The 20224-nt window shown below is 34.5% G+C and overlaps 1 protein-coding gene across 2 annotated transcripts in view; it reads right to left on the bottom strand.

Annotated features, from left to right (window-relative positions):
• Positions 1-20224, bottom strand: part of LOC143252663 (rap guanine nucleotide exchange factor 4-like) — a 244860-nt gene that overhangs the window by 137392 nt on the left and 87244 nt on the right. Inside the window, exons 1-2 of one of the 2 annotated variants that reach the window (XM_076505156.1) lie at positions 6374-7179; positions 3818-3964 (exon numbers count right to left, since the gene is read on the bottom strand). In XM_076505156.1, coding sequence (XP_076361271.1) covers positions 3818-3964; positions 6374-6439 — 213 coding nt within the window. In that variant the 5' untranslated portion in view covers positions 6440-7179. Of the gene's footprint in view, positions 1-3817; positions 3965-6373; positions 7180-20224 lie in introns of those variants that run through there. The other variant, XM_076505155.1, reaches the window with a different exon arrangement.

Raw genomic sequence — 20224 nt, forward strand, 5'->3', positions numbered from 1 at the left:
ATTAATCTGTTATTAATGATTGCGTCAGAACTGGAGGTGCTGTAGCAATCCCAGTTTACATACTTGACTTATACAGCAACTGGGAATTATAATATTATATTAATTTTCTTGGGGGACATATCCCCAGACTCTCTTAGATTCGGCTGCCTTTGGCAGCACAGGGGCAGCTAAAAGCAGCTCCTTACACTTTCAATATCTCATTTTTAAACATACATGTCTAGTCAAGCATCCCCACTTGGAAATTCCTTCCTCTACCATTGAAAAGTTTAGAAAGTTTTGTTTGAAGAGCCATATGGACTATATAGGTATATCAAGAATTAAGATTAATGTCAAACAGTCCTGTCAGTAATTTTAGTTACAAACCTGTATACTAAATCAAGGTAGAATTATTAAACAACTAATTAACTTAGTTACAAGTGTTATATCCAAAATTTACTGTTTTTGCATATGCGTAATAAATTTAGAATTTTTAGTTTTATCCACAGGAAATACTGGTTTAACTCTAACTACGAGGGTTTGCTGAACGGGAGAAGCAACTTATATACGCGACCTTGATTTTAAGCCGTACAGTGGAATCGAAATGAATTAACGTAAACTAACGCATGAAATCCTGATAAATCAAGTCTTAATACGAAATAAAATATGGAATACTAAAGAACAATTATATCTATTGGATAACTTTAGGGTTATCTTACTCTGGATTGAGACCTATCATATTTCGTTGACGGATTGTAAGTTTAGAACACAACTTGTATCGTGGACTCAACATGTTCACTAAAAGTGAAACGTTATTCAAAACATATTCCCAAAAAACAAAATTCACTCAAATTACCCTCATAAATGTCACTATAGAATATTTTGAACGTCAGAATATTGCTTTATCTATTTCTTCAAGCTATATTTCGTCGTGTAGATGTATTTTAAGAATTATAAAGGCAAAAGAAATGTTTTTATTTTTTGCCACAGAAGTTTTAAGACCCTGTAATGCTTTTAAACTTTTGTTTGCATAATACCGAGGAAAGGAAGTCCTAAAGACCTGTGTGTTTGTTTAAGGGTTTCATCAAAATACATATTTTGCGAAATCATTATGACTTACGTCAGATACAAGCTGTTTACGTCAATGCATTCAAAGCTGTCACGAGTTTGTAGTGAAGACGTCACCCGTATTTACGTCAATTCTCGTTCTTACCAGGTGTGACTTGAAAAGTTAACAGTGACGTTTAGTTAGGTTTGTTTGAATTTTCGCGCGAAGCTATACAAGGGTTATCTGCACTAGTCATCCCTAATTTTACAGTGTAAGACTAGAGGAAAGGCGGTTAGTCATCACGACCCACCGCCAACTCTTGAGCTACTATTTACCAAAGAATAGTGGGATTTACCATCACATTATAACGCTCCCACGTCTAAAAGGGGCAAACATGTTTGGTGTAACGGGGATTCGAACCCGCAAATTACGAGTCGGGTGCCTTAGCCACTTGGCCATGCCAGGCCTAATAGTGACGTTCTTTTTGGTAATTTTCAAGTGTCATGTCATATAACAAATCGGGTTTTCCAAAATATTAGACTTCTTAAATACGTACCGTTTGCTTTAAAACATATATATACACAACTGTTATACAGGATGGTGACAATTATACAAGATTTAAGTAACTCATTAAAGCACACCTTTCAACTACCGTTAAGAAACAGTTTTTTATCAAGTAGTAGGCAAAAAGGTTCGACTTTACATCACTAGGGGTATATTTTTAAATAACGGATAAGTAAAATTACTGTAAGGTAAAATATTGTTTATTTGTTTTGAATATTCGTGTAAAGAGATATTGGCGACTATTCGTCCCAGATTTTCAACTGATAAAGCAGTCAACAGTACCCAAAGACAGCACTTAGGCTACGTTCATCGAAAAGTTTGATTCGGTCGTCACTGTTACAACGTACCGATGGTTTCAAAGAGTGGACTGTCAGCTTGTGGCAACGTGACACGAACCATGAGCTCTCCGACATTCTAACATCTGGGCCACGTCCGGCCGAGGCAAAATCTGAAACCACAAACGTCAATGTATGTGCAAATAAAAGATGTTATTAGTGCTCAGGTGAAATAACATAACTAAGAAAACGGTAGGATGGTTGGTCAAAATGTTGACCGCTTTGTTTTTTTTAAACTATTTCAACTTTCGATATATTTTAAATACTTGACCACTTTAAAGACAATAAAACACAGCAACTTGACTAAAAAGTGGCATTTAAATTATTTACTGCCAAAGCACGTAGAAGGGTCAGTGAATATATCTATATAATACGGTTCAGCGTCTGTGTGTCACATAACATATCCTGAAATGGTGGCCACCAAACGAAACGTTTTGATCTCGATTTTGGCACAAAGATCAAATTTCTCGCCCCACCCCTAGGGAAACCTGAGTGTTTTTCGTTTCGGCCCCGAAGTTGGATATAGGTAAAACTTCTCACCCAAGCCCTTAGAGAACCTGAGTATTTTGCGAAAATACTTTTACGCGTCTTCACCGGAAACGAACCCTAAATTTGGCATAGACTTGCGTTACGTAAATCACCGTTCGTAACTCGATTTAAGAAAATGAATTATGTATGTGTTTTCTTATAGCAAGGCCACATCGGGTCATCTGCTGAGCCCACCGAGGGGAACCGAAATCTTGATTTTAGCGTTGTAAATCCTTAGACATACCGCTGTAGTAGCGGGGGGCGATTTGAATTGTAACGTCAATGATCATTAAACTGCAAACGTGCAAACCTGTGGTTCAAGGAATAAATTTTCTTAAATTAGTCTGGAAATGTAGGCTATAGGATCATGGGTTCGCTGGTACATATATAAAATAAAAATGAATTCACATTGAAAAATAATATGTTTCGTATACAACGTATGATCTTTCAGTGGCTGATGATCTAAATTTATGTACTTATATACTATAAAAGTGTCTTTTAATAAATTCTGAAAGGGTTGTAGCTAGTTTACAAATAATACTGCTACAGTGAAGAGAGTTAGTGCTTTTACTGTTGAGAGAAATTGACTATTTAGAAAAAAAAGTTTGTTCTGTGTATTAAGTGTTAAGAACATAACGTCAAACTCTCACTGTTAAAACTGGTCAAATATTTAACTCAGAGAAAAATAACCCGCGAAAGTCCAATAAATGTATCCAATAGTAAATCAATATATCGCGGAGCAGTGAAATCGCTATTCTGAAATACGTTCATTTATACCGATACCTTCCAACATCTAAAATAAGCATTCTGTTCATGCCTGTCTCTCTCCCTAAACTCGTCTACCAGTGGTACAGACTCGAAACTTTGAGGGAATCCTCAATAGTCGCGCCACTTGAAATTCTTTTAAGCAGGAGTTTTCCCTTTTTTTACCAGTTATATTTTTGTGCACCAGCAATACCATGCGTGAGGCACATGTATAACCGATTCAATTTTATTACTCATCAGAATCTCACTAGTCTAACATCAAATTGAAATTATTTTAGGCAGGATTAAAGTAAATTAACCTATGAGACCTTGGGCATGATCAAGGTTAAGACAACCTGAAAACTGTAGTTAGATCTATGAGCTCTCAACTGCGACTAAGATTTTCAAGTGCCGCGGCTATTGAGGATGCCTTGTTGTTCTCTACATATGTTGAATATACGTTTTTCAATGGTACTAGTGTTTCCTGAGTACACAGCTCATAAAATATTTACACTATGCTAGATCTGTCAATATGAACCATTCACAGATTTTACAAACGATAAGCAAGTGCTACAAAATAAGTCATACACTGAATGAATACACAACCGGTATATAAACTTACTTCCCATATTTCTTGGAAATCCCGCTGTTCAATCCTGAGCAGTTCACAATGTTCGTTAGTTATCACGGTGGCCGTATGAGGACTGTTATTTAACACGCCATCTCCAAAAGCTGTTCCAATTCCCAAGGTGCACAGCGTCAGGGAATCCTGGATTTTAAATAGTAAGGATTAGTCAGGTTACTTGACAATATGTCAAAATAAAATGATGATGATGTTATTTGGCATTTAAAGAAATACAGTGATGATAGAAATAGTAAGACAGGTACGTTTGTTCGTTGGTGTTACAGCGTTGTAAATCCGACTTAACCGTTGTCCCACAGTTAGATCGATAAGGGATATTTCAGCTCTGAAAATATTTTGTTATTAGACAAAAATAAAAATTTCTTCTTCTTTAAAAACATTATAGAACAAAGCAGGCATTTATAACCTGTAAATACTGTATTTATAGCGGAGAATCAAACCCCGTTATACGCCTGTAGACTTATCACCGGTCCCACCAATAGACTAAACAAAAGTACGTGTGTTTTTCTTATAGCAAAGTCACATCGGGCTATCTGCTGAGCTCAGCGAGGGGAATCGAATCCCTGATCTTAGCGTTGTAAAACCGTAGACTTACCGATGTACTAGCGGGGGGCAAACAAAAGTAAGTTGAGAATGACATGACTGCGAAGGCTGGGATGTCAATTTCTCTCAACCGAAACTTAAAAAAAAAAGTGAAAGTTCACATTTAGGAAAGAGACAATATAACATTCTAATTACTTGCACTTCTCAAAACAACAGATATTGAAACTTAATGTCTTTAAAATACCTTTAATAATATAATGTCAAGGCAGTCTCTATACACACCGGCCCAGCATGGCCAGGTGGGTTAAGGCGTTTGGCTCGTAATCTGAGGGTTGCGGGTTCAAATCCCCGTCGCACCAAACATGCTCGCCTTTTCAGCCGTTGGGGCGTTATAATGTAATGGTCAATCCCACTATTCGTTGGTAAAAGAGTAGCCCAAGAGTTGGTGGTGGGTGCTGATGACTAGTTGCCTTTACTCTAGTCTTACACTGCTAAATTAGGGACGGCTAGCGCAGGTAGCCCTCGAGTAGCTTTGTGCGAAATTCAAAAACAAACAAATAAACAAGAAACAAACATTTTAAGTTCTAAAACACCAAGTTTTTAAAATATGTTAATAAATAAAACAAACATATGAAAGCCCAAAATGAATAAAACGTCTTCTTAAAGAAGCATTTTGAGAAATATTAATTTTAATGCTGTAAATACAGAAATGGTAATAATAATGTTAAACAAATGTTCTGCCTTGATGGGAAGGTGGAAGTCAGCAAATCATATGGATATTAAATACAGAATCCTATATTTTTCATTGTAATGATACATTCAGCTTTCGGTCATTAATCGCCTTAGAAGGCACGTGATATTCCAAAATACTGACGAAATGTATCTAAAGAAAGAATTAATTATGGATATTGCACCTGCTACTTTCTGAAAACGCGCCAGTGAAACGGAAACTTAATCACTTTTAGAATTTAACATCTGGAGATAATTATTAAGGAATAATAAAATTAGAATATTAAAAAATTGATTTTTATTGGGCACAATTATTTCAATTTCAAAAATGCTTTTTCTCTTTTACTGTCTATTCCTTCCCGGGACTCTCTATTTATTAAAGATGCGTTTTCTTCACGACCTTTGACTCATAGCCTTCATCTCTTCCGTCTGCCTTAGCTGCACAGTGGTTAGTCGTCTCTTTGATTATCTACGACCTGGGACCTTCTGATGGTTAAGACGCTCGACACACAATTTGCGATTTGCGAGTCATAGGTTCGAAACCCCGTCCCGAAGATACTTACCTCTTCATTTGTGGGAGCTTCATAGTGTGGCAGTTAATTCCAGTATTCAAAGAGTTGGCAGCGAGTGGCATTGACTAGGTGCCTCGCGTCTATTAATGATAAATTAAGTACGACTGACGCAGATAGCCCTCAAGTAGTTTTGCGCGAAATTACAAACAAACTAAACTAAACTTTAACCACCTAGAACCAATAATTTCTCTATACATACCCTAACATAACCTGGTGGCTAGAATATTCGGTAATATATGAAGGTCGAAACTCGTCGCTGGGCATGCTTGACCTTACAATCGGACAGCATAGTAAGAATGGATAAGAAAAACTACTTCATGCTTAATTCAGTTTAAAATGTACACACCTAAGTATGTTAAAAATACACAAAATTACATCAATTAACACCAACTAGTCATCAACAGGATAATTTAGCCCTATATTATCTCGATGACTAGTCCGAAGCGAAACATGTAAATTGTGTTTTTTAATACTGTAGAATGTTGTTTTTAGTTTTAACGTAGCAATGTTCATTTTAAATTAATTTTAAATTATATTCATTAAGTTTTTATCCTATGTTTAAAAAAAAGCGTAGTCAGAAGTTACAGAGATATTTTTATAAATAATGTCTGAGTCATTCTATAGAGATGCCAAACACACAAAACCTACAACTAGACACACAAAGCAGCGGTTACACAGCTGGCATACTTACAGGTGGGTTATTGACGTAATAGATACCGCGATGAGGCCACACACTACAGTATCGACGAGGATACATCACGTGCTGGAAAGAGTTCCGGAGGGAGCTATTAGGGACATCAATGGACGGTTTCTGACAGTTCTTGTCATGAATATGGTATATTTTTCTTAACTGTCACTCTTAATGTTCTAACTAAATTCCATCTGTCTACTGGGGAACTCATTGCTGTCTTCATAGTTTGTTTTGCGCAAAAGTTGCTTTAATTCACCAAGAATGTGGAAGAAGCAAACGACCAAACTATTCATCCTAGAGCAGACTTAATATTTGTTTATTAAAGTCAAGTGAGCATTAAACAAAGAAAAGAGCGAAACAGAATCCTGACTAAACGGTCCTGCTCAATCCGACGATGAACGAAACTGTTGGCGAAACAGTCTTAGTCAGTCTGGCACATCGATAGCACAGATAACAAGAAAATAAGTTAATATTTATGTTGTCGTCACAGCTTTAATTAAAACAGTTTCCACGACTGCCTGTGTCAACTCCACTTTACAAAACGTACTCTCTGATAACCAAACTGCTTCACGTCAGTCCAGTACATTGAGTAACAACGGAGATACATTAGACTAACTAACGCTTTTGTGCCATTGGTGTTTCAGTGCCGTGCAGTCAGCTGTATCGCCCTGTCAAACCTAGCCAACCAGGTGGGAAGCCGGAAACTTAAAAAAAACATCTGTTTTCCGTTGTGTGAAGCACAGCAAAGAAACCTACTTTCAGCGATCCTCCGGCCAACTTTAGGGTCAGCTGCTTGATAGAAATTTACCAATAATTTAATACCAGTTACTTATAAATATTGTATATATTAATATTCAGTTACTAATAAATACTGTATATATTAATATTCAGTTACTTATAAATACTGTATATATTAGTATTCAGTTACTTATAAATACTGTATATATTAGTATTCAGTTACTTATAAATACTGTATATATTAATATTCAGTTACTTATAAATACTGTATATATTAGTATTCAGTTACTTATAAATACTGTATATATTAGTATTCAGTTACTTATAAATACTGTATATATTAATATTCAGTTACTTATAAATACTGTATATATTAATATTCAATTACTTATAAATACTGTATATATTAATATTCAATTACTTATAAATACTGTATATATTAATATTCTACTGCCCTTATTTAATTCCTGTCAGAACTCAGATCACATGACCACCAAAATACCAACTATATTTTTTTAACTACACGTACGTACGAACATGCATAACCACCAGCAACAACTAAACTCGTTTAAAGTTCCTATTAATATCAAACGTTAACATTATGGTATAAGATATATCCAAGCTTCTACGCTAAGTTAGCATTTACTAATAATTACAGAAGTACACAAATAATATTAAATATGGCGTAATCACAAGTTTTAATCCAACCCCAGATAGTACGATATCCTTCTTTACTAGAACATGTAAAGTAAAATATACTATAAAGAGCTAAGCAAGTCTGCAAGAACAATAATGATGAACATAAAAAAAATACGCTTAAATCAAAATTTAGTACGAAAGTAAAACTATATATATGACACGTCAGTAATAAAACTTTTTTTAGCGGCTGAACGTATCAATGCGCCAGATGGAAAAACAGCGAGGTGTCGTAAATTACCACGGATTTGTCTGAATGAGAAAAATCAGAAGATCCCAATAGTAAAGTAAATTAAGATTTTACGTCTGCAGTGAAATTATAATATAATATAATATAATATAATATAATATAATATAATATAATATAATATAATATAATATAATATAATAATAATTATAATATAACAAGGAAGCGTATTTCATCCACAAAAACAATAATTAAAACAGATAAGTTTTCCTTTCCTTGTATTATGATCAACTGAGATAAGCCTCCATCAATTTTATATTCTGATAAGAGCCAGTCCTTTCTAAAGACTCGACATTACGGAAGAGAAAGAAAGTCATAAAACAACTTTTTTATAAATAATTACATTTTACGACGAATTTTGCGGATCGATATTCTGTAAATGTTTTCCTCCTAAAACTAAAAATCGCTATTACTTTAAAATATACACGAATCGGTATCAAACTTTAAGATCTGGTCTCAAAGAAAACATGACACAACAGTTTAACTTTCAGAATTTCAAAAAGAACAAGTCTGTTTAAAGGCCTGAAAAAAAAAAAAGCCTTGTACTTGAAATACTTCAATATACATATATCTAGGATAGACGAGTATGTATATGCGGCTCGAATAAAGTACGGGGCCAGAATAATTGAAAGAACGGAAGGTTATTGTTATTACTGAAACGTACTCCTCTTGAAGCACGTGGGACAGGATATCCTACTTAATCGAAAAGCCGAGTTACTGAACTCGTCGATGTGAACTTCCTCACGTGAGAATTAAACATATTTCGTTCAGTGTCGTAACATACTTAAGACTGTTTAAACTTAGAGAAATGAATATTGCTTTCAGTTTTGTACATTTTACTAAAACAACTTAAAATAATTTATTTAAGAAAATACTTTCACTTCCACTGTTGATGAATTTTGGTTCTTTTAGATACTTTGTTTTTAGGTGTGACTTAAAACAAAACAAACTCCAACAGAATAAGAATTTCACTCGGTTGAGTACTTCCCACAAAAAGAATTATTTACAGGTTAACAAATCTGCAGAGACACCGTATAAAAGGCGTTTTTTCATGCTGGGAATAAATATACGTAACCAGCAAAGCTACCAGGCATTACTGGGCTTAAAAAATAGTGCTTAACATATATGAGCAAAGACTGCCCTCTTTTATTATTTTGAGCGGTAGTACACGCGGAATTCACCGCTGTCAATTTCGTTTGTCGTGTGGCCTTGGAGTATTTCACTACCGACTTCCTCGCCAAGTTGAACCTTCGTACACGACGATACGGCGGTAAAGTTAAAATTGTTTACAAAGTCGAACCATTCGTGCGAACAAAGTAGAACGAATAACTTCAGCAGTAACCAAATAAAGGACTCGAATAATCAAATTAACCGCAGAAAATACACCACAACACAAACAAAACGGTGTCATACTGTGATGTTACAAATATACAGTTGAGGGCGCTAAAACATCGACAGTAACTGTAACCCACGTTATGTCTACAGATATGAAATATGTCGTGCGGGATTTGCCGAACACCATGGAACAGCACAGCTGAGGCGCCAGCAATCATTGTGACCCACTGCTTCAACTGACAAAGACTTCGTCACGTAGCGCTTACCTAAAGATCTGGAACATAATGTGTGGGTTATGGCGAGAAAGTCCAAATGTTGCAACATGATGAACAACAAACAGCCAACTGTTAATACTGCTCGAAATACAGAGAAATGAAAACACTCAAGTAAATAACACAAAAACAGTATAAACGTTCAAGTAAATAATACGAAAACAACATAGACAGTCAAGTAAATAACATAAAAACAATATAAACACTCATGTAAATAATGCGAAAACAATATAAACAGTCAAGTGAATAACACAAAAACAATATAAACGTTCAAGTAAATAACAAAACAGTATAAACAATCAAGTAAATAGCATAAAAAACAATATAAACACTCATGTAAATAATATGAAAACAATATAAACAGTCAAGTAAATGACATAAAAACAATATAAACACTCAAGTAAATAAGATATAAAACGGTATAAACATTGAAGAAAATAACACACACAACCAACAACCGCAAACACACAACAAACACAGAAGTTGCAAGAAACATTATCAGTAATGAACAAATAAACAACTAAAAATATGAAAATAACTCAGACTTAACAATTAAACAAGTACAGAATTGTAACAGAACAAAGAATACGTACAACTAGCGGTAACTATCCCAAATATAGTAACAGACTTCCGACAGGAAATAAGCAAATCAACATGAAGATATACCTGAAATCATAATTACACTCGTTTAAAAACATTTACACCTCATACCACGTTTTGTAAACAAAGTAATGAAATATGTTGAATCATAATCACAAAGAAACGTAATGCTAGTCAAAACTGAATTTTTTTATACAGACACATAGCTTTATTTTTAAAGTGTTTTGATATGTATAAAAATAAAACTATCGGTGTATCTCTACTAAACCTCTACAAGGAACTATATTGTAAACACAGGACTTTTGTGTAAGCATACATTAGAGATATGTACATGATCGTGCAAACAAAGATAATATCAGCCCATAAAATGATACGGTCGGAAAAGAAGAAAACAAATGTTAAATTATATTTATGGGTGATGACAAATAAATCTAACATTTTTAACACCAAACAAAATTAGAGTAGAACTAAAACAAACTCCAGCAACTCAGATGTGAAAAACATAGCACGCTGTACTTGGAAAAATCTTTTAGTTTCTCTTGGAAGGGCCGAAACACCAACAGCAAACTGTAGAGACGAAAACAAACCGAAATTATGAAAGATTTACCTATCCAGGTCAAGTTTGGAACACACGTTTCACGTATCCAGTAACAAAGCATTAAAAAAACTGTCTCGTGGGAAGAACATTACTTCACAGTTTCAAGCAGTAGGACATGGAGTAATCAACTTACCGACTTACACCTTTCACACTTTTACCGGTTTATGGCAAAATTAGCAAGTAAAACAACTTGCAACTAACATTACAGTAATGTTAAGAAGTGGCGATATGATGATTTTTTTTTTCTGGTAAGAAAACGAAAAATTCAACGCTTTTAATCGGTTTTCTTGAGATAAAACAGTAAACTTAATAACGTTTCCGTTTCCAGCCATTTTACACACTTCGTTAACTACGACATTTTTAAAAAAATTACTCCTGGATAACTGTATTTTTATTACTACGCTAAAAGTTAACTACAGCGTTGTTAAAATTACCCCTGAAGATATGTGGTTTTGCTACTACGCTAAAAGGTAAGTTAACTACAACATTGTTAAAAATCACCCCTGAAGAGCTTAAGTTTGACGCTACGCTAAACGTTGGTTTGTTTTTGAATTTCGCGCAAAGCTACACGAGGGCTATCTACTCTAGCCGTCCCTAATTTTACAGTGTAAAACTAGAGGAAAGGCAGCTCGTCATAACCACAAACCGCCAACTCTTGGGGTTGACGGGATTGACCGTCACATTATAACGTCCCCATGGCTGAAAAGGCGAGCATGTTTGGTGCGATGGGAGTGCGAACTCGCGACCCTCAGATTAAGAGTTGCACGTCTTAACCCACCCGGCCATGCCATGCCGGGCCGCTCTGAAAGCTACTTGAATTACAATGATTTTAAAAATCAAGGTTTAAGAAGCTGTTATTACAGTTTTTTCTAGGTGCATTGTTCATTACAACTTTGTTAATAATTAATTCGTCCTTTTAGCGAAAGTAGCACAGTGGGCTATATCTTACAAAGTTCATAAAATTGCTCCTGTACAGAGTTATACTAAAAGTAACTTATGCTAAGGTTATTGTTTTAGTTGGGTTTTTTTAAGTGTTCACTTAACTGTTTTGGCTTGAAAATGCTTATCTTTGTTTTTAATCGTTTCTTTATTAAATATCATCACATAAGTTTTACTAATAATCTTAAAATCCAGTTATCTGTGATAGATCAAATAATGATCTTATGTGTGTTACGACTGATCAGATGTAATCGACGTAAGTCGGTTATTGGTCTCACGTCTGATGTGACTAACTAGATGCGTATGATAACACAATAGATAGGCGTCACATCGCTGTAATTATTCATTTTTGTAGGGTATTGGTCTCACATACGATAGGACTGTAGATAGATATCATATCGGTATAATTATGCACGTGTGCAGGTTATCGCCTCACGTGTGACAGGACTATAGATAGATATCATATCGGTATAATTATGCACGTGTGCAGATTATTGGTCTCGTGTGTAATACGACCAGAAGAGTAGTGGGATAGGAACGTGTACTTTTTTTTATCTGTATCACCACTATTTTGAACGAAGCCCACTTTACACGGTTATGCAGTAAATTTCGCGTCCCGGTACTTTGTGCTACACAACAGGATATGACAAGAGCTAGGTATCACATTGATGTCGTTGTGTGTATAATCATGGTATTGGTTTCACGTATGACAGGGTTAGCTACATGTTATCTAGGTAGTTGTGTATAGGCGTAAGTGTTTTCATGAAATATGTTCCAGCTCGCATGTTCTAATTTTCGCACCCACGTGTGGTGTATCTACCAAAATAAACATCGGCGCACGCATGTTTCAATTTTCGCACGTGCGCGAGCATGTACCAATTTTCGTGGGTGTACACGCAGGTGCTTATTTTTGTAAATGCGCGCACATCTGCTAAGATAATCACCTGTGTGCGCATGTAGCAATTTACGCACATCTACCAAAATAAGAACCTGCGCGCACATGTTCCAATTTTCGCACATGCGCACGCACTTACAAAAATCAACACCTGCGCGCGCATGTACCGTTTATTGCACTTGCGATCGCATCTGCCATATAAGCATCTGCGCTCATCTACAAAAATCAACACCTGCGTGCGCATCTACCAAAATAAACATCGGCGCACCCATTTTCCAATTTTCGCACTGTGTGAGCATGTACCAATTTTCGTGGGTGTACACGCAGGTGCTTATTTTTGTAAATGCGCGCACATCTGCTAAGATAAGCACCTGTGTGCGCATGTAGGAATTTGCGCACATGCACGTGCATCTACCAAAATAAGAACCTGCACGCACATGCGTACACGTTTACGAAAATCAACACCTGCGCGCTCATGTACCGTTTATTGCACTTGCGCGCGCACCTTCCAAGATAAGCATCAGCGCGCGCATGTACAAAAATCAACACCTGCGTGCGCATCTATCAAAATAAGCATCGGCGCGCGAATGTTCCAGTTTTCGCACATGCACACGCATTTACGAAAATCAACACCTGCGTGCGCATCTGTCAAAATAAACATATGCGTGCACATGTACCAATTTATGCACATGCATGCGCATGTGGAAAAATCAACACCTCCGTATGCATCTACCAAAATAAGCATCAGTGCGCACATGCTTTAAGGTTTGCACCTGCACACGCATCTACTAAAATAAGCATCTGCGCTCGTATGTACCAATTTTCGTACATGCGCACGCATCTACGAAAATCAACACCTGCGCGTGCCAAAATCAACACCCACCAATTTACTGAAATGCGTGCGCTTGTACCAAAACAAGTACTTGCGCGAGCATGTTCCAATTTACGCACCTGTGATCGCATGAGCCAAAATCGCGCACCTTGTCTTGTTATTGGGTTTTTGACCTACATTCAAAATTTTATTGAACTACAATTTTATGAATTGATGTCAACACATTTTGTATCAAGCTGTAGATTAGAACACACATATCGATTTGTGTAGGTCACACGGTATGCTGAACGCGGTCCTGTTTCAACTTGTGTGTATGTGATACCAAAATACTAACTCTGTATTTTCATATCTACCAGTTATTAAATGAACGAAGAAAAGTAAATTTTAACTTTTGATTTAAATGTATATATAAAATTCTGTAATAGAAGCAACGTTTTGAAACGTTTGGTATTTGAAGTTTATGTATGTAAATAAACATACAAAAAAATCAAAAACAAGTAAATTATTTTTGAATAGTTACCCTAAACCTTTATAGTAAACCGTTAAATTTTACATGTTCTCCACCAGAATTCTGACGTGAGTAAAAAAAAAAAAAGTGAGGTATAATATCGCATTCACCAACAAAATTACCTTAAAAATCGCAACTTGATAAATACTGTATCACCATATTCAACTAAAAGATAGCTTAGAATGTTACCATAACGTATTACGTAGATAATCGGTAACAATAATCGAATGTAGAATAGAATAAGTTTCTAATGTAATATAGTCGTACGACTGACCTCAGTTAGTATTAGGAATCTTGATAGAAATTCGATAGATAGAAATTCAGCAAAAATATAAATCAAATATTAATTAAACACAAAAACCTTAGACAGATTTTACAATCACAATTTATGTTTAAAACGTACACATTTTGGTTATATAATAAACTAAGATACAGTAAAGGTTACACAGCTTGACAGTATTAAGAAGCATAAGTAACAAAGTTTTGGTTTAATTATATCTGGTCTTTCATGATTTTATCAAATTATTTTCTGACATAATATGTCCTGTGAACAATACAATTTAGGACCCTCAAAAATTATATTGAACCGAAAAATATGAACAGCTGGTATCAAACAAAGACTTGACAGTAGTTGTGACTTGCACACTTTTTGAATACTTTCGAATTCTGAACAAAGTTGCAAGTGGTTTTATAATAAGAGATATGTTATCACTGCTACATCAGTGAAGTTAAAAGATTATTCTAAAAATTAGTAAGTTCATAAAAGAAAATTTAGTAATGTATAAAATCAATAAATAATAACTAAAATCTAAAATAGGCTTTATAGTATGCAAGACAGTTTCATTGGTAAGCTGCTCTAAGAAATAGGTCATTCAAATCTACCAACAATGAAATGAATTGGATAAAATATCTTCTTCAAAGGAGAATTGTAGATGCAAAATATGACAAAAAGAGGATAAAAGAAGTTAGACATGATGGTAAAGTTCAGCTGCCATGAAACAAAACGAAACTAACAGACGTTCAGTACAGAGCGTTTCACACCAATCCTCAACATCACATTACGAAGAACACTGCAACAAATGGACTATTACAGTGAAAAAAACAACAAAAAACATTGCATAATCCATGGGATTCAATTATCAACAAGCTAAAATGCTTTGAATAGTGTAAAAAGTGTAGACACTGGACAAATAAGGACTGATTAAGAATAATGTGGTACCCTTTACCCTTTTGTTTAGACATAGGTGGAAGAAGAGTAGAAAAGATTCACGAGAAAAACCCACCCCTCTTATGTTGTCTCAAATGTTCAACCCTGAAGTGGTGGACTTATAATTTGAGACATCTTTTCCTGACATACCCTAAACCTTTCGTCCCTCCAGAAGGCAGAATGAATGACACAACACACCTCAGCATAATTTATGATTAACTACCATAAATACCAATGTGTTTTATGTATACTCTGATGGGGACAGCTACTTCTAAGACGACAGTACTTCTATATGCCATGCCTAAGCTGAACATGCATGATTTGATTCGAGGAAATGTTTTTTCTGACATCTTTTCCACCACAATCTGGGATCTCAGTTCTTTTGGATTCTGTGCAACGTCATATCATGGTTGTTATTCGGGAAAAGATGACCCAATCCGTTGTTATGCATGGCTCTTAATAATTTCGCTAGCCAGTACATAAGAAATTATTAGAAGCTTATACTAACTTTAATAAAGCTAAAACTGTGAATTTATGTTATTTGCTGAAATATTTAAACCATTAAAAAGTAATAGTACTGTGTTTCCTTTATCAGATGAAATGTTACATGATAAAACCTTGTGATGTTGAATAAACTGTGTAAAAGTAGCATGAATCCAAAACCATTTATCAATGTCACATGTACGTATACCCCATTACAGTACATTTTCTTTCCCTTTATTATCAGAAACTCCCACTTCAGAACATTATAAATCCATTTAAGGTAACGTGCTTACTAAATGTTATTCTTTCTAACAAGATTTGGTTAAGGCATCTGTCAATCTACGACTTCATGTTTTAATGATTTAGAGAACTCTAAAACATGATAATATGAGACTAAACTCGACTTTCTGTTGTGTTTGGAAATAAATTAAAAGAATCATTTGACCTTCTGTGTGTCACTTGGAAACGAAGAAACATTATAGCACGTCTCTCCGAGTTATACCAGTCATTTGAAATGAAAGTCCAACAGCTGCCAGATGAACTACCATCGGATGAAAACGATATCCACGGCAAAATAATCTAGAAAGTAACTTTACTTTTCTAGTGTCAGAGTAATTTATAAAAGTATTTAAAGTAATACATATAAGCTCCGCGAGAAATACAGAAAATTAATTAAACACCAGTAGTCCCCTTTCGTGACCATATGAAATCAAATAAGTGTAATCCAAGTGTAGCGCTTCTTTGTAACGGCCCAAAGCGTAACGAACAATATAGGAATTGATGAAGCCAATTTATAATATTCATGAGCTAAGTATTTATACTATAACTTTTGATACAAAAGTGTACCTTCATAAAAATTTAGATTGCAATTTTTCCGTACAAAACGCCAGATGTTTCAATGAAGTACAGTGGAACCCCTCTAAGCGGCCATCCCTTAGATTCGGTCACCCCTTAAAAGCGGTCATTCAATCACAGTTCCTTTTTTTGTTTACATAATCCTTAATAATGTACAGTGGAACCCGTCTAATCAGGCCAGTTTGTCTCAGTCCCGAAGGTGGCTGCATTAGAGGGGTTCCGCTATATTTTTACTAAAAATTTGTTTGTGAACATATCGAGGCTGTTTCCTTTACAGTTCGAGTATGAAGCGATTTTCATGTTAGAATTAAAAATTATTCTTCGTCTAAAAAAATCTCCTAGATACATTTCAAACGTTTGTCTTCAATAAAGCAATATATTTTGCCAATTATAGTTTTTATACTCGAACTATAAAGGATCTGTCAATTTCACCGGCCTCGTAACCATCATAAAAATTAGGAAATAAATATAAATTATGATTTTTTGTTCTGGAATTACTAGAGATTAGAAATAAAAACAATAAATGTTTGGTCACAGTAAAATATCCCCTTATTTATACTTTAACCGATTAATATAAATATTGTATTATTAGTACTGATGCGTTACAGTTGTCAAAATACGGATGTAAATAATCAACTTTCAAATGAAACAAAATAACTTACGTAATCATGCAGTAATGCATACATAAATGGCTAGAACCTAATATTTTCACATAAACTTGCGAACAGACGTAACATCTGGTAACAGTATAGTTTTTACTTTTCTCGGCTTATGTAAGTTAATATAACTATTAAAAATATAATATATGTTCAGAAGCTTACTCCTAGTAGTGGTTGAGTTGAGGCTGAACGATTTGTTTTGAATTTTGCGCAAAGCTACGCGAGGGATATCTGTGTTAACCCTCCCTAATTTAGCAGTGTAAGACTAGAGGAAAGGCATCTAGTAATCACCATCTATCGCTAACTCTTGGGTACTCTTTAACCAACGAATAGGGGGATTGACCGTTACATTATAACGCCTTCAAGGCTGAAAGGGCTAGCATGTTTGGTATGACAGGGATTCGCACCCGCGACCTTTGGATAAGAAGTCGAGTGCCTTAACCACTTGGCTATGCAGGGCGAAGGCAGAACGAAACGGAATGCTTCATCTTTTTTATTAAAATCTTTCCTGTTCTTAAAGAATTAAAGCAGGTTTGTGCAACACGGGACTGCTATTCATAAGTTGTATGTAAACCAAATAGTTTTTTGTACACAGTTCATAAACATATACAATATGTGTGTGTGTGTACAGTGTTGAATGAAGTCATAAACAAAACGTTATACTTTTCAACTTTTGTGCATCCTAGTTACTACATCTTTAATTTATTATTAAGCTCATTTAAAAAATAATAAGAAAACTTTTAAGTAAATGCCCTGCATCGGTGTTTCCCATTCTTCTGGTTTAGCCACTAAAAAAGAAGTTTTGTTTTAAAACACTGAAAATCTGTTCTAGTGGATGAGCATATGATTATTTTTAAACAGCACAACACACGAACATTATCCAAATCAAATTGTTATCACATTTATCAATATTTTATTTTTTGTACACTGAAGTAAAGTATCTTCATTTCACTACCCTACATTTTACAATACCCTAAATACCCTACATTTCATTTTACAAATACCCTATTTTTTCTTTAAATTTAAAAAAAAAAATGTTTTAGCAGAATAATGGTTCCGACATTTTCAGATGTACAGCACAGATATTCTAAAGAGATCCTAATATACATAAACAGTTCACGTTTTATTCAAATTAGTATACTAAATAGATTCATAATATTGGATCAGTTTACCCCCCGGGCCAGAAGTTCCAATAACTATTTTATTTTTAGTAATTAAAAATATTACTAACATTTGATTATTAACTACATAAAGAATCGTAAACTTGTCCACATTTGATACATTTAATTTTTCTTTTGCCGATAACCGTTTCACGTTCTTTCCACCTCAAATTTTCAAAGCCTAGAAAGTTGTCCTGTATATTAAACCACGAATACAGAATACTTCATACACAGCAGATTTAGCATCCTCGTGTATGATAAGTTTTAATTCTATATCTTATTTATGGATATGAATAACCCGATTCAAAATAAAAAAGGTTTTCTATAACCTGCTGTGAACGAACACTTCACTTTTACGTTTTATTGTCGTATTCAAAAAAATTATAAAATCGTTCTCTTCCATTTCTAGAATAGATTGTATATTTGGGTTAAATTTGTTTGTTTCTAATTAAGCACAAAGCTACACAAAGGGCTGTCTGTGCTCTGCCCACCACTGCTATCGAAACCCATTTCTTGCAGTACGAGTCTGAAGAAATACCGCTGCGCCACCTTAATGGAGCATTACTAAACTTGCAGTCGAGATGATCATTCTGTATACTTCTATGCAGTTTCTTAGGTAAAGTGCTCTTTCAATTGTCTCACCAGGCAAAATCTCTTGTTTGAAATAAACCTTTAAAAAAAACCAAAACTCCACTTTCGTGCCATCTGAAAGCATTGAAGCAGAAATTGAAATTAGAAGAAAGGAAAAACTCTGCGAAGCTTAATGTGTATTTCTCTGGCATCTCAAATCCTGAGTTCTTAATTTTGAAATTATAGAAATTTTCATTTGGTGAAAACAAATTTTAGTGTGTGAATAAAGAGCTGGTTATTTCTAAAAACTATATGTTGATATTTCATTTCAACTTAATGGAAAAAGCCATGTGGCAACCGTGTGAATATGTTTGTCAAAAAGTCATCAAATATTTCACATTAAACTTTCAAAATTAATTACATAAACATGAATTTACACACAATACAAAGAATTCTGTCCCTTCCTTTATTTCCAAACATTAGATCCAGAGAATTATATAACAACTACAAAGAATATACTATTACAGAAGCAATACACCTGGTACAAGTTTTCTGGGAAATACCAGTCGAAAGAAACAACAAAGAAACACTATTTGCATAACACTGTTGCCACAACGTTTAATGTCAAACAAATAAACGGAAAGAAGAGAAAACATTCCATTAACCTTAAAAGTTTTTGCAACCAAGAAACATAAAGAAACTGTTTGCACATCTAGATCTTAATATTTGTTTTCTTTTAATACTTTATCAATGTTTTAAGAATAAACATTTACGCGTGTAAAACCTTATGTAACACTCCATAAAATGACTTTTTCCCCTTTAACTCTTGGTAACTGATTTTAATGTTCAATACATGCACATATGACTTAATAGTCATGTTCCCAAGAAAATACATCAAATTCACCATAAGATGCGTTTGGTCATCAAAGATATTCTTGTGCAATGGTGCAAAAAATTCACACACGTATCTCTTTTTTAATCTACTAAAATATTTCATAATATGCAAATGTTCAAGAGAGCTTTGCACATACATTTAAAGTATAATATACTAATTACAATAAAGCCGACTTGTAAAGAGCCTCTCAATTAAAAAAATGTTGAGTTTTGTCCTCATGTCACACCAAAGTTAACAATGTATAGTTCTGAACTGAAGAATCAGTTAATTACATTACATACAGTAATTTATAGTGAAGACAACGTGTAACTTGTTTCTATTCCATGCCCATACATAAGTCTTCTAGTTTAAACAATATACTA

The sequence above is a fragment of the Tachypleus tridentatus genome, chromosome 6 (genome assembly GCF_004210375.1).
Source record: "Tachypleus tridentatus isolate NWPU-2018 chromosome 6, ASM421037v1, whole genome shotgun sequence".
In the NCBI taxonomy this organism is placed as follows: Eukaryota; Metazoa; Arthropoda; class Merostomata; order Xiphosura; family Limulidae; genus Tachypleus; species Tachypleus tridentatus.